At 33.2% G+C, this 12,358-nt stretch overlaps 1 protein-coding gene across 1 annotated transcript; it reads left to right on the forward strand.

The window, feature by feature from the left end:
- The first annotated feature begins 4,359 nt into the window (after positions 1-4,359).
- On the forward strand, positions 4,360-10,984 carry LOC130799875 (uncharacterized). Its single transcript, XM_057663150.1, has 5 exons — positions 4,360-4,557; positions 4,696-4,793; positions 5,611-5,710; positions 9,912-10,094; positions 10,632-10,984. Exons 1-5 carry the CDS (start codon positions 4,501-4,503, stop codon positions 10,752-10,754), a joined length of 561 nt encoding a protein of 186 aa, XP_057519133.1. The 5' UTR covers positions 4,360-4,500; the 3' UTR covers positions 10,755-10,984.
- Positions 10,985-12,358: the final 1,374 nt, after the last annotated feature.

The raw sequence follows: 12,358 nt of genomic DNA on the forward strand, positions 1-12,358 counted from the left end.
ACTGAACTTCATAATAAATGTTACTAGTATTAAATGAAGATTATAATGCAGTTGTTACTTGTTATATAATTGTTACTAGTATTTATATTGGACGGATCAGGCTGTAGTAAAATAAATTATTGTTTTTTCAGTCATGTCACTTTTCCGGTTGGATACCCAATCATATTTGTTGAATACCTAATATTTTAAAATTGAATTTGCTCAATATATAATTAAAATCAAATTAACCGTAATCTAGATTTCAACCTAAATCCCTAAATTTGTCTTTCTAATATAAAAATCTAACTATAAAAGGAATCGAAAGACCTTTAAAAACTCATTTTGAAACAAATTTAAAAGGTGTTAAGACATTCTGTATTTTATGGTTATTATAACTCTTATCGGGTTCTTGGAAGACCTGTTGTTTTTGGAAAACAGAAGGATTTAGATATTATAAATCTTTGTTTCATTTTTTTGGTAGAAATCAGGTGATAAGAGTTAAAATTTGCTGTAATTTGCACAGTTTTGTGTTCTTTGCTGCCTTGACTATTTGTGCTTGAATATAGGGTTTATTTTTGTTTGAAAATAACCCATGGTGTTATTTTTTTTTTTTTTTAAGGTATGGCTGACCCTGCTGTGGCTGTCCCCGAACAAAGAAGAGTTGTTAAACATAAAAAAATTACATCACCGGTTTGGGATCAGTACCATGTATCGTACCCCAATGACGTACGGACGGTAAAGTGTAAATACTGCGATTATGAGGCGGCAGCACCAGGTAGTGCAGGTACAACTAATTATAAACGTCATACTGAGGGCTGTAAAGGTTATAAAGAGTTCATAAAAAATAACCCAAACGCTAATGTTGTGTATGATCATGATACTTACGTGCTTAAGTTTGCTGATTCGATATTATATCATGGATATTGTTTGAGTATGGTAGAGCATATTAAAACTAGAGAATTGCATCGTTGGTTAAATCCTAATGTCAAAGATGTGTCTAGATATACGATAACTAAATGCGTAATGGGTGAACATGAAAAGTACAAAAAACTAGTATTTGACAATATGCAATCTTGTAAGAGTCGTATATGCTTAACTTGTGATGGATGGACAGCATGTACTTCGCGTTCATATTTTGCCCTTACTGCCCATTTCATCGATGATGATTATAAATTGCATTCCCTTTTGTTAAATTTTCGCCGTTTTCCCCCACCCCACGATGGTGAATCTATATTCATGTTTGTGAAAGGTTTGTTGAATGACTGGAATATAGGTAGAAAAGTTTTTTCAATCACACTTGATAATGCTTCCTCTAATAATAGGATGGTTGAAAAACTGAAACGTGATTTGCACTCCTCTTCTCCTCTCCCTTTAGATGGCAAGTATTTTCATATAAGGTGTTGTGCTCATATTTTGAACCTTATTGTTAAAAAGGGTTTGAAACTTGTTGATAATTCCGTGACTAAGTTACGTGCGGTTGTTATATATGTTGATTCTTCTGATTTTCGACTTACAAATTTTGAGAAAGCTAAAATTGATAAAGGTTTGCAATCAAAGGGTAAATTAGTTTTGGATGTTTCCACTAGATGGAACTCTACTTATGACATGATTCATAGGGCTCTTGAGGTAAAGGATGCTATTGATTTATATCTTGTTCGTGAAAGGGATATTGATGTTGATATTATTTCTGAGAATGAGTGGGATACACTTCAAGATATTTGTGATTTTCTTGAGCCATTCTATGAGATTACCAAGCTTTTTTCTGGTTCAAAATATCCCACTGCAAATTTGTACCTTTCTTGCATAATATGTATTGAAAAGATTTTGACTGATTCCCACCAAGATCCTAGTGATGCTGTGAGAAAGATGGCTGCTCCTATGTGGGAAATGTTTGATAAATATTGGTCCGATCATTCTATGGTTCTGTCTTTTGCCTTTTTACTTGATCCACGTTTTAAGATGACTTTCCTTAGTGATTATTATTCTATGCTGTATGTACCTACTGCGGTTGAACAAAAGGTAAATGATGTGCTTGCTGCGTTTGTTGCTTTATATGAATGTTATATGAATACCACTCAATCCGCTCCTGTTGCACCCTCTCTGTCAAACCTTGGTCCTCCTCGTCCGTTCCAAATGCGCAAGTTACGTCATGATTTTCCTCGTATTTCTGCATCTAGGACGGCGAGAGGTGATGTGGACTCTTATTTGGCCATGTCTCTTGTTGTTGATTATGATGGTTTTGATGTTCTTGAATATTGGAAGGGACAGTCTACCTCTTATCCAACACTCGCACTAATGGCTAGAGATATTCTAGCCATTCCAATTACTTCTGTTGCATCTGAATCTGCTTTTAGTGTTGGTGGTCGGATCCTTAACAAATTGAGATCTTCTTTGTTACCAAAAAATGTTGAAATTTTGGTGACAACGCGAAATTGGCTATTTGGGTTTGAACCCGAGGAAAATGCGAAGGAGATATTAAGTGTTATTGAGGAAAATAACACTGATCATGATGATAATGCTTCAGGTAAGTGTAGTGCTCTATGAAGATTTTTTTCTTGTAATTGGGTTTTTTACCAAATTATCATATCTGAGCGCCCAATTTATATTTTATAATTAATTTATATTTTTTTTATTTTATTTATTATAACTTTCTGTCGTTTTTCCATCTCATGCTCTTAATCATAATACTCAGTATCTGAAAGTTGTTACTTTTATATGATCTTAAGGTACACTAAGTTTGGTGGAGCAGTTCCTTACAGATTATTGAAAGGCGGTGTCGCATTGAGGACTAGGAGCAGGAGATCTAAGGTGGTGATGGAAGAGGAGGAAGAAGAGGAGGAAGGAGATCTAAAGTTATTTTGTATTTTGTTTAAGTGATGATTGATGTTTAGTATCTGAAAAAAATATAATGGATCTATTTTAAATTTCGTCTAAACTATTAAATGAAATGAAAGTGGTTTATCAATTTCATAGGTTAATATTTTGTATTGGTTTATATTGTTATATGTTGATTTTAATACAGTATTAATTAGTCAGGAAATTAACCTGAACTTGGTAATTATATTGGTTGCAAAGTATGAACTATGTTTATGCAATTTTGCAATTTCTGAGTTTTGTAAAATTTATGCTTAATTTTTTAGAAAAGAAAAAGGCTTTACTAAATTACTGAGTTAATATATATTAACTTATAATTTATATATTTATTTTATAAAAATTTATATTTAATTTAATTTTTATCATATAGAAATAATATAATTAAGTTTAATTTAATTATTTTATATAAAATTTTATTATATTTTGACAACTTAGAAGAATTATGTAGATAAGTTCGGTCCAAAACAGGTTCGGTACAAAACAGGTTCCAGGTTCGGTACAATACAGGTTCGGTACAATATAGATTCGGTCAAAAACGGTCGGTTAAAAACGGGTATTAAGCGGGTCGAAAACAGGTTTCGGTCTGAAAACAGGTTCGGTATCGGTCGGTCACGGTATGATAAAAACAGGTCGAAAACGGTTTTCGGTTTAAAACAGGTTCGGTACCGGTCGGTTTCGGTATGTGTAAAACAGGTCGGAAACGGTTTCGGTCACCATTCGGGTTCGGTAGCGGTCGGTATCTGGTCACTTGTATTCGGTCAAAAACGGGTTCGGTATCGGTCGGTAACAAGTCGGTAAAACAGGTTTCTGACCACATTTACAGCCCTAATGGTACGTGAAGTAAATATTAACGATATGCAGTTGTAGTTACGGAAAAAGATAAACACATATTAGACTATAAACACCCACTTCACTCCCTAAACACTTACTTTTACATATTTAACATGTTACAAATGCGTTTAGCAAGTGAGTTTTGCTTTTTTTAATTTTATTAGACCCTGGTGACAAGACTGTCCCAGTCAATTTATACATTTTCAGTTACAATTTAAATATTGTACGATTCTTTTATAATTTTTAATTTATGATTAATTTTTAATTTATAAGTTAAAACATAGTTATTGTTTAATTTGTCTCAATTCAAAGATAAATTATATCAAATTTTTAAAAAATTTTCATTATGTATCAGTATAATTAGAGAATATTGAATATATTAAATTAGTATATTAGACAACGTTGAAGTATTTTGAAATGAATAAAGTACAAGTACTTCTATTACATACTCCTTCCGTCCTATTTAATTTGCAGCATTTTTCATTTTAGTTTATCCCACTTAATTTGCATCATTTTTATTTTTGAACAATGACCCACCACTTTCTTTTAATCTTATCTATACATTTTAACTATTTTTTAATTTCAATCACACAATTTATTTTTTGTGTTCATTTATTTCTATTATCTACCTTTTCCTTCATAAACAAAAACTTTGTCTTTGGTTGAAATTATATGGGACAGAATAGTAAATCCCAATTGTGAAGCCATCCTAAACTCCCGACACCCTTTCCTGTTTCTCTCTCAATCTAGTTTTTCCTCTCTCCGAAAATCTCCATCTCCGACTCCAAGCTACAAGACACCAAGTGAGATCAGAAAATGCCGGCGGTTGCTCCACGTTCTGGGGAAGCCATTTTCGCTGGTGCTGAACGAATTGTTAGTTTTTTCCTTAATTTTTATTGATTTGAATTTGAATTATCTTTCTTTAATTTGACCTTTTTCTTCGAGAGTTTTTGTTCATACACTCAAAAATTAGGTCAATTTGATCGTAAACTGATCACAATGATTGAATAGAATGCGGAGCTATTCACATTAACTTATGGAGCAATAGTTCGTCAATTGCTAACGGATCTTGAAGAGGTTGATCAGGTTAACAAGCAGCTTGATCAAATGTAACCATCCTTTTCTCGTGATCAGATTTTCAATATTTTTTAGTTGCAGTTAGGTTAAGATTCCTGCTTTTATATTTTATGTCTTTAACATTAAAATTTTAAGTTGACTTGATTTGTTACTTAAAAGAGGATTAAATTAAGATTTAAAATTTTCCAATTTCTGAAATTTTGCATCTTTTCTATACAAAATGAAACTAATGTTCATCACTTGACGCCTTGCTTGTAAAAAGGGCTTTACTTGGTATCGTGTTCTGTAGTGCAATGTTTTACGACACCCCAAATTCACGAAATTGCTCCCCTATAGGTGAGATTTTGGGGTTCAGATATATATGTAACCTTATCCTACCCTTGTAACAATAAAGACAATGTTTTCATTTTCCAGTATCTTTGATTGCAAACATCATTTGCAGCTTAACATAAATTAGAAACCATCGTGATTTAAAGAGCCAATTATAATATATCATTGTTATAATCGATGATCAAAGAACCATGAATATTTGACTTTATCAGGAAGCAGTGATCTATTACTGTTCATTACTTGCACAAATTGAGCATATAGTTAATGTTTTATATTTTAGAAGATTATAAGAGGGTCATTTTTGGTGTATTGGTCTAGAAAGCTTTTTTGTTATGCAAGTGTAGGAATGGCGGTGTATTCAAAGCATCCAAATGTGTTAGGAAGGTTTCATTGGTTCAATTGCTAATCTGCAGGCTTATTGTATTTATTTTTAGCTGCTGTGAACTTTTGATGCATGTTTATGTGGATTATATATCTATTCTTGGCTAATTGTCTGTTTTCTATTGGATTTCCATGTAGGGGTTATAATATTGGTGTACGACTGATTGATGAATTCTTGGCAAAATCAAATGTTTCTAGATGCGTAGACTTCAAAGAAACTGCTGAAGTAATTGCAAAGGTTTGTCTTTTAAAAAAATAATTAGTATTTTGATTTGATATTGATGTCATGCAAGTTTGTGGTTCATATGTAGCTTGTCAGTTAGTTTCAAATGGCGCACGGCACATTAAGGTGCTAAGTGTCCCTAATCCTAGTGTTTGGAAAAAGCGTTTGGTGTGAAGCGTTCCAAAACCCAGAAAAAGTATATCGAAAACCCAAAAGAACCCTAGAAAAACCCACAAGAAGAGAAATTAAGAAAAAAAGATGAAATGAGAAACAAAGAAGAAAAGGGAAACCTGCATCAAATGGGCTACGACCAAAAGGTGGTTTGAGGCGCTTATCATTGGCCTTTAAGGGTTTTGAGATACCATAAGGCGCTCTCCTTAAGCAGCTGCTTTGCCTTGCCCTATTAAGTCGTCGAGCCCATCACCCACCTTAGGTGCTCACCTTAGGGCATCCTTGTTTAAAACTAAGTGTGTCAGTATCCTTCTCTTCATAATAATATGACTGCTTGGTTATGTATTGTTTCTAGTTGACTTGGGGAATCAAGATTTGTTTGCATTTTAGTTAGACTCCAAAAATTTTTGCATTTTTTTGGTCATGTTTCTATCCCTTTCTAACTTGGTGAGTGTAGTATTCAAGTACTTGTTATACTAGCCTACTAGGTTGGTTTCTCTGTAGTGCACCATTTTTCAACATAAAAAAGGAAATTAGGCAGTGCATTTCATATTTTCATTTACATTATGTTGAAGCCAATTACAACAATCAAATGCTCTCCGAAGGGAGGAATAATATATACTTCATGTACTCTGTCATTTCTATTTGACAATCCTAGTAGTTACTTAGCAAAAACATGAAATTGGAATTTGAAAGAATCTAAAGATAAGTGAGCATGTAATGATGGGATCGTAGAGGTATCATTTGAATAATGATATGACGGAGGTATTTTTTAATTAAAATATGTGGAGTTATATGTATTTTTTGATTTTAGGTCAACGCTGAAGAATTCCTTACAGGTTAGTGTAAGAAGAATGAGAGAATTAATCCATTATTACCTAGAACGATATTTGGTTTGGAACAGGGAACATGAACGAGAACAAGGAACGCAACCTAGATTGATTCGAAAATAATTAGATACGAGATACATTGTGTATAAAAAATATATTTGAAATAAAAATAAATTAAAATGATTTTTTTTCTTTAAGAAATTGTTTTTTAAGTGTAATTTTTTAGGTTTCTAGGTTTCATCTCATTTTTTCATCCTTCTTTTTCTTTAATTTGTAAATAAAAGCTAAAATACCTTCTGAAATTGGTCTTCTACATAAGAATATCACCTTGAGCAATTTGGGTCACCTTTCGTGGTGTTTGGGGACAAACGTTTTCGTATTGTGAAACGTGGCAACATTCCACATTTCATGTAACTATGAATTAATCATTTCCAAGCGGTGAGAATCGAACCCTTGTACAAGCTTTGTAAGGAAAGTCTTTAGTCACCTAAACTCATGGTTCTCAATGGAGGATTAATTTTAATGATGAGATACTGTAAATATTATTATATGGACGAGATAATGAAGGTAAGCGAGTAATTAATTATAAAATAATGCAAGTATTATTTTAAGGAAAAATTATCGTGAAAATACTACAATCTTTCGTTAATTTCCGTTTAATAATACCAACTTTTGATTAACCATGAATAACACAACCTTTTTTCTAGAATAATACCTACTTTAGTTTATTAGCTAATAACCAATGTTTTTTTTTTGTCATATAATCTCCTATAGATTGATTATTAACATATTAGGGATATTCTAGGAAAACACCCCCTAAGTTGGTGTTATCCATGGTTAATCAAAAGTTGGTACTTTGGTAGGAAAATAAATAAAAGGTTGTATCATTCCTAGTAATTTTTCCTTATTTTAATAATGAGAAAGTAGAGGTAAGTGGGAATGTAAAGGACAAATTCAAAAAGGTTATTTCTGTTAAAAAAATGATGAACTATGACAAACATATGAAACTAGTTGTTTATTTAAGTAGGAGAATCAAATAGTTATGAATATTGATGTTTGTATCAAAACTTATGTTGATCAAAAGAGGATGAAATAGTTGCTTGTAAAGATAACTATAAAAGATTTCCATAGCGATAGATCAATAGAAAACATATCTAACAAATAACAATATTTCATTACTCAAATATCATCAGGTCAAACCTTAGTAGTTGCTTTTATATATGTTTAACAACAAGAGAATAGGTACTTATTGTTCTTTTGTAGATCATTACGTATAACTTATTTTTGTAGAAAACGAAAGTTGGTAAAAGGTGGAGGATGCACAATGGGAGTTTAGAGTAGGCATACATCAGCTCATGTCAGGTTCTTGTTCAAATTATATATAGACGGGTTAAGAACCATGTAACTTGAACCTAACCTGTCTAGTTAATTGGGTTGACCAATCAAGGAAACATGATTTCAACCCTTTTAATAAGGAAAGCACTAGTAAGATTTAAGACTTAGGTCATGCTTGTTTTGAAAGTAAATATTTATGTGGGAATTAAAAGTCAAACTACGAAAATAAGGTATTAGAGTAAAAAGCTAAGGGAATATTATTGTTGTCAAATTTAAAAAGTAGTTGTAAAATGATAGAGAAGAAGAAATATCAGCATTAGTTTCCTCATTTTGGGGGTAATTATTTACCCTAGTGGGATGGAGGGAAAATATTTCACTCCTCCCCAAAAATAAGAGTGATCATCTTTCTTTTCCTTTCATACCATTATATTCTTTATCCCCTTTTAAATTCACCTTTACTTATCTTTATTTGACTAGTTTGCCTTTTATTTATCCTTAAATATTTACTCTCAATACAAGTATGCCTTTAGTAGGAAAAGCACCAGTAGAGTAGTGAGAGAAGAGAATGATTGGACCCTTTATTGCAAACATTAGGCAAAGAATGTCTAGCTAACAGAAAGATGATGATCATTTGAACAATTCTTGTTGATTGGGCTACATGAGCAATGGGTAATTTCAGAAGCATACTGCAAAAATGTAGTAACGCCAGTAACAGTCGCGATCGCCGTAACGAAATGGTGATGCGGTAACGAGAGTGATGCATACATCATAACACCTATAATAACCGTCAAAAGAGGTATTCCTTGTTACGGCGCTAAATGTTGTTTTTGACACCATTATATAACATGAAAAATATCAGTTCTTTTCTTTGAAAACCTTTGCAACAGATTGATGCAATGCGGCCTTATTTTTCCACTATGCTTTGAAGAACAAAACTTATAAATACAATCACGAAGCATACCTTTTGAAATGATTATTATGCTTTTGCAACAACACTAAAGAAGTCAAAAGTAAGCATTCCCCAAGAAATTGCCACAGTTATATATTGCACAAAAATTAAGAAATTTTCGTACCATTTGTTTGGCGTGGTTGATATCAAAGGAGAATTGAAATGTATGGATGTAAATAAAAAAAAGTGTTAATAGACATTTCTTTAAAAGGAAATTGTAGCGACGTAAAAGGGACGTATTAAAAAGGAAAGTGTGACAATCTCTTAGGGACGTACTGAAAAGGAAGTGTAATAATCCCTTAATTTTGTGCAAGTCATGAATCATGTTTATTTTTCTTTTATTTTTCTGTCACTCTCCTTGAATCCCCGTATCCCATGATTGCAGAACCTTCTCTAACCAAGTAAAACTGGCATGTAAGTTCAACCAGGATAATAAAAATTGATGTACTCGGTGCCATCTGCTTTGTTTGATTTTTTCTGCTGTTAATTTGTGTATACTTAATTAGATTCCATTGAAATCTGAGTCATGTCCACCAAAGGGAAGAAATGGGAATTCATTGATTCCAATGATTGTTGGAGCTTTTGAAGATGGACAATCTTGTACATTTTTTTCTAACAATGCTAAATTAGATGGGGTCATATAAATTATTATCTTTTATAGTGATGATTGCTCATGATGATTCGTTTTGGTTCATTTAGTTGACTCCATATTAGCTTTGGCATTGTTGGCTAGATTTTAATGATCCTAGAGGGGGGTCATATAAATGGGTATTGAACAGCAAGTTTTAACCTGTAGGCTCTATCAAATTGAGTGTTCTGTTTATTTTGGATAGAAAATTTCCTTTTATAATGTCCATGCCCTCGTTGGTTATGGATGCTACTACAAAACCATTGGGATAGTATTTTAACTAATTTTATGGCACTCGGACAGGTTGGCTTCAAAATGTTTCTGGGGGTGAGCGCAACAGTCACTAACTGGGATGGAGAGGGAACAACATGCAGCCTTCTCTTGGAGGACAATCCTTTGGTAGATTTTGTGGAGCTCCCTGACACTTGCCAAGGCCTTCACTACTGCAATGTTCTAAATGGGGTCATCAGAGGAGCACTGGAGATGGTGAGCACTTGCTTATCTTGCGAGATCTTTCTTGTCATTTCACCGTTACTTGTTGACCTTTTTATTGATCCTAAGTCATTGAGAATCGTCTTACTCCTACTCCAAATAAAGAAGAGTAAGCAAAAGAAATCGAAGTATCAGTTTAGGGATGTTGATATGAAAATTCTATTTCTAGATCTGTCCTCATCCGCTTCCCCAACAGCATCGTATTGTACTCACCCACTTTAATGCATAGTAAGGATTTTTTGAGCTACCATGACTACAATAGCCACAAACCATTCACATTGCTCGTAAAAGAGGATATATGGGCATATGGCGATCATAAACTCATTACCATGTTCCAAGATAGGTCTCCTGAATATGTCTAGCTAGAAAACTCTTCACATATATTCTCGATTTCCTTCTTTCTGGTGTAGGACAACAGAACACCAATTAGACGGACAGACTAGATTATAATACTTTATCATAGATCTGATTACATCTTCTTATCCTCTTCTCCACATTCATTTAGTTTATTTCACTGTTCTTTATGCTTAGGTGTCAATGAAGACTGAAGTGACATGGGTTCGTGATATGCTACGTGGGGATGATGCATACGAGCTGCAAGTTAAACTTCTGAAGCAAATCCCAGAAGAATATCCTTACAAGGATGATGAGTGACGGTCTAATTCTTTGATGCTGTTATGTATATTGACCTCCAATTGTACTCTGGACAACTCCCCTTTTTACACATTCGAGCTCTGAGAAGCTGAATTGCAATAGGTTCACTCTGCATTCTGAGCTTAATTAGCATGTGGTAGCTATTGGTAATGTAAATGAGTGTAACAGGAATACAGGATGGTCTTTCTGTATTTTATACAGTTTCATTTTTGCACACTCTTGCATTGATTTAGTTCGATTGTCTTCTCCTTCAATTGATAAGCCATTCATGGAGGATACAAATGTTCATCACATTTACACATGTTCATCATATTTACACGGGTGCTATCAGGAAAAAAAAAAAAAAGAAAAACTTAATTTAGGGATGGCAAAATGGCGGAATGGGTGAGGTATATCATTTCATATCCATACTCACCTAAAATTTTCATACTGACCACCCATGGCGGATAAACTTTCGTATTCATGCTTGCGCACTTAATTATAATTTAAAACTCATTCTATAGCCAACTAGAAATACCCATTATGGGTGTATCCACCTTACGCCTACCTAGGGCTGTAAAAAAATAGACCCGACTCGTAATATCGTTTGAAATCGACCTGTATTCGACCCGTTAGCTGACTCGAGGTGTGTTGACCTGTAATCGACCGAAATTCGACCTGCTGTTGACCTGTAACCCAACATGTACACGATTATTTTAGACCCATAATCGACCGTCACTCGACTTGAGCACAACCCACGCCCGATATTAACCTGACAATGTGGTTAATCGAACTCGATTTACACCCGACCTATTATAACTCAAACTTGTCCTTAACCCGATAGATACTCGACATAATTCCACCCGAAATGAATCAAAACTCATAATTGACTCGACCTGATATTGATCGGACTTGTAAATGAACCGACTCTATATGAATCGAATCTATTCGGTATCCGACAAACCTACAAATGACTTGTCTTGATATCGACCGAAATTGCAATTGACTCAACCTATTTATATTTATATTCTTTGTGACCGTGAGCAAGGAGTTTAATACTAAGTTAGAATATTTTTTGAAAGGTGGTTTTTTGGGAAGGAAATAGTAAAAATGAAAAAAATGTGCAACCGTCAATAGATATTGTTGGAATGTTTTTAAGAGGTGGTTATTAAGGAGTGGAAATAATGGTATAGCGGGATTGTGGCCTGTGGGAATGAAGAAGGTTGGTAACTGTTGAACTTGAAGCAATAAGCCAATAACGTATGTAAGTCTATAAGAATCCAAGACTATTTGCAAATGGATGAAAAAGTGATCTTGGAATATTATAATAACAATTATTATTATTATTATTATTATTATTATTATTATGTTTAAATGGTCTTGTTATTTTTCGTTGTCTAAAAACATTATATTAGACTTTGTTCCTGCCAGCCTCATTTGCTTTTGACACAGAGATTAAAAAATTGGAAATTGTAGGTTAAAATATAGGGATATTTATAAATAAGAGAGAATATAGAAAATTAAAATTAGTGAGGTAATATTAGGTTATAGAATTGCTAATTTATGTTGTGTAAGTTCGTTTTGTGAATCCTATTCTTAAAGAATACCAATTTAAATATTTTTTG

The sequence above is a fragment of the Amaranthus tricolor genome, chromosome 14, assembly GCF_026212465.1.
Source record: "Amaranthus tricolor cultivar Red isolate AtriRed21 chromosome 14, ASM2621246v1, whole genome shotgun sequence".
Lineage (NCBI taxonomy): Eukaryota > Viridiplantae > Streptophyta > Magnoliopsida > Caryophyllales > Amaranthaceae > Amaranthus > Amaranthus tricolor.

What these genes read in the sequence shown, in the direction of transcription:
- LOC130799875 (XM_057663150.1), top strand. Translation starts at nt 4,501, where the DNA reads ATGCCGGCGGTTGCTCCACGTTCTGGGGAAGCCATTTTCGCTGGTGCT. An exon ending in AACAAGCAGCTTGATCAAAT is followed by an intron (nt 4,794 to 5,610) that starts GTAACCATCCTT and finishes ATTTCCATGTAG; the next exon opens with GGGTTATAATATTGGTGTAC. An exon ending in CTGCTGAAGTAATTGCAAAG is followed by an intron (nt 5,711 to 9,911) that starts GTTTGTCTTTTA and finishes GCACTCGGACAG; the next exon opens with GTTGGCTTCAAAATGTTTCT.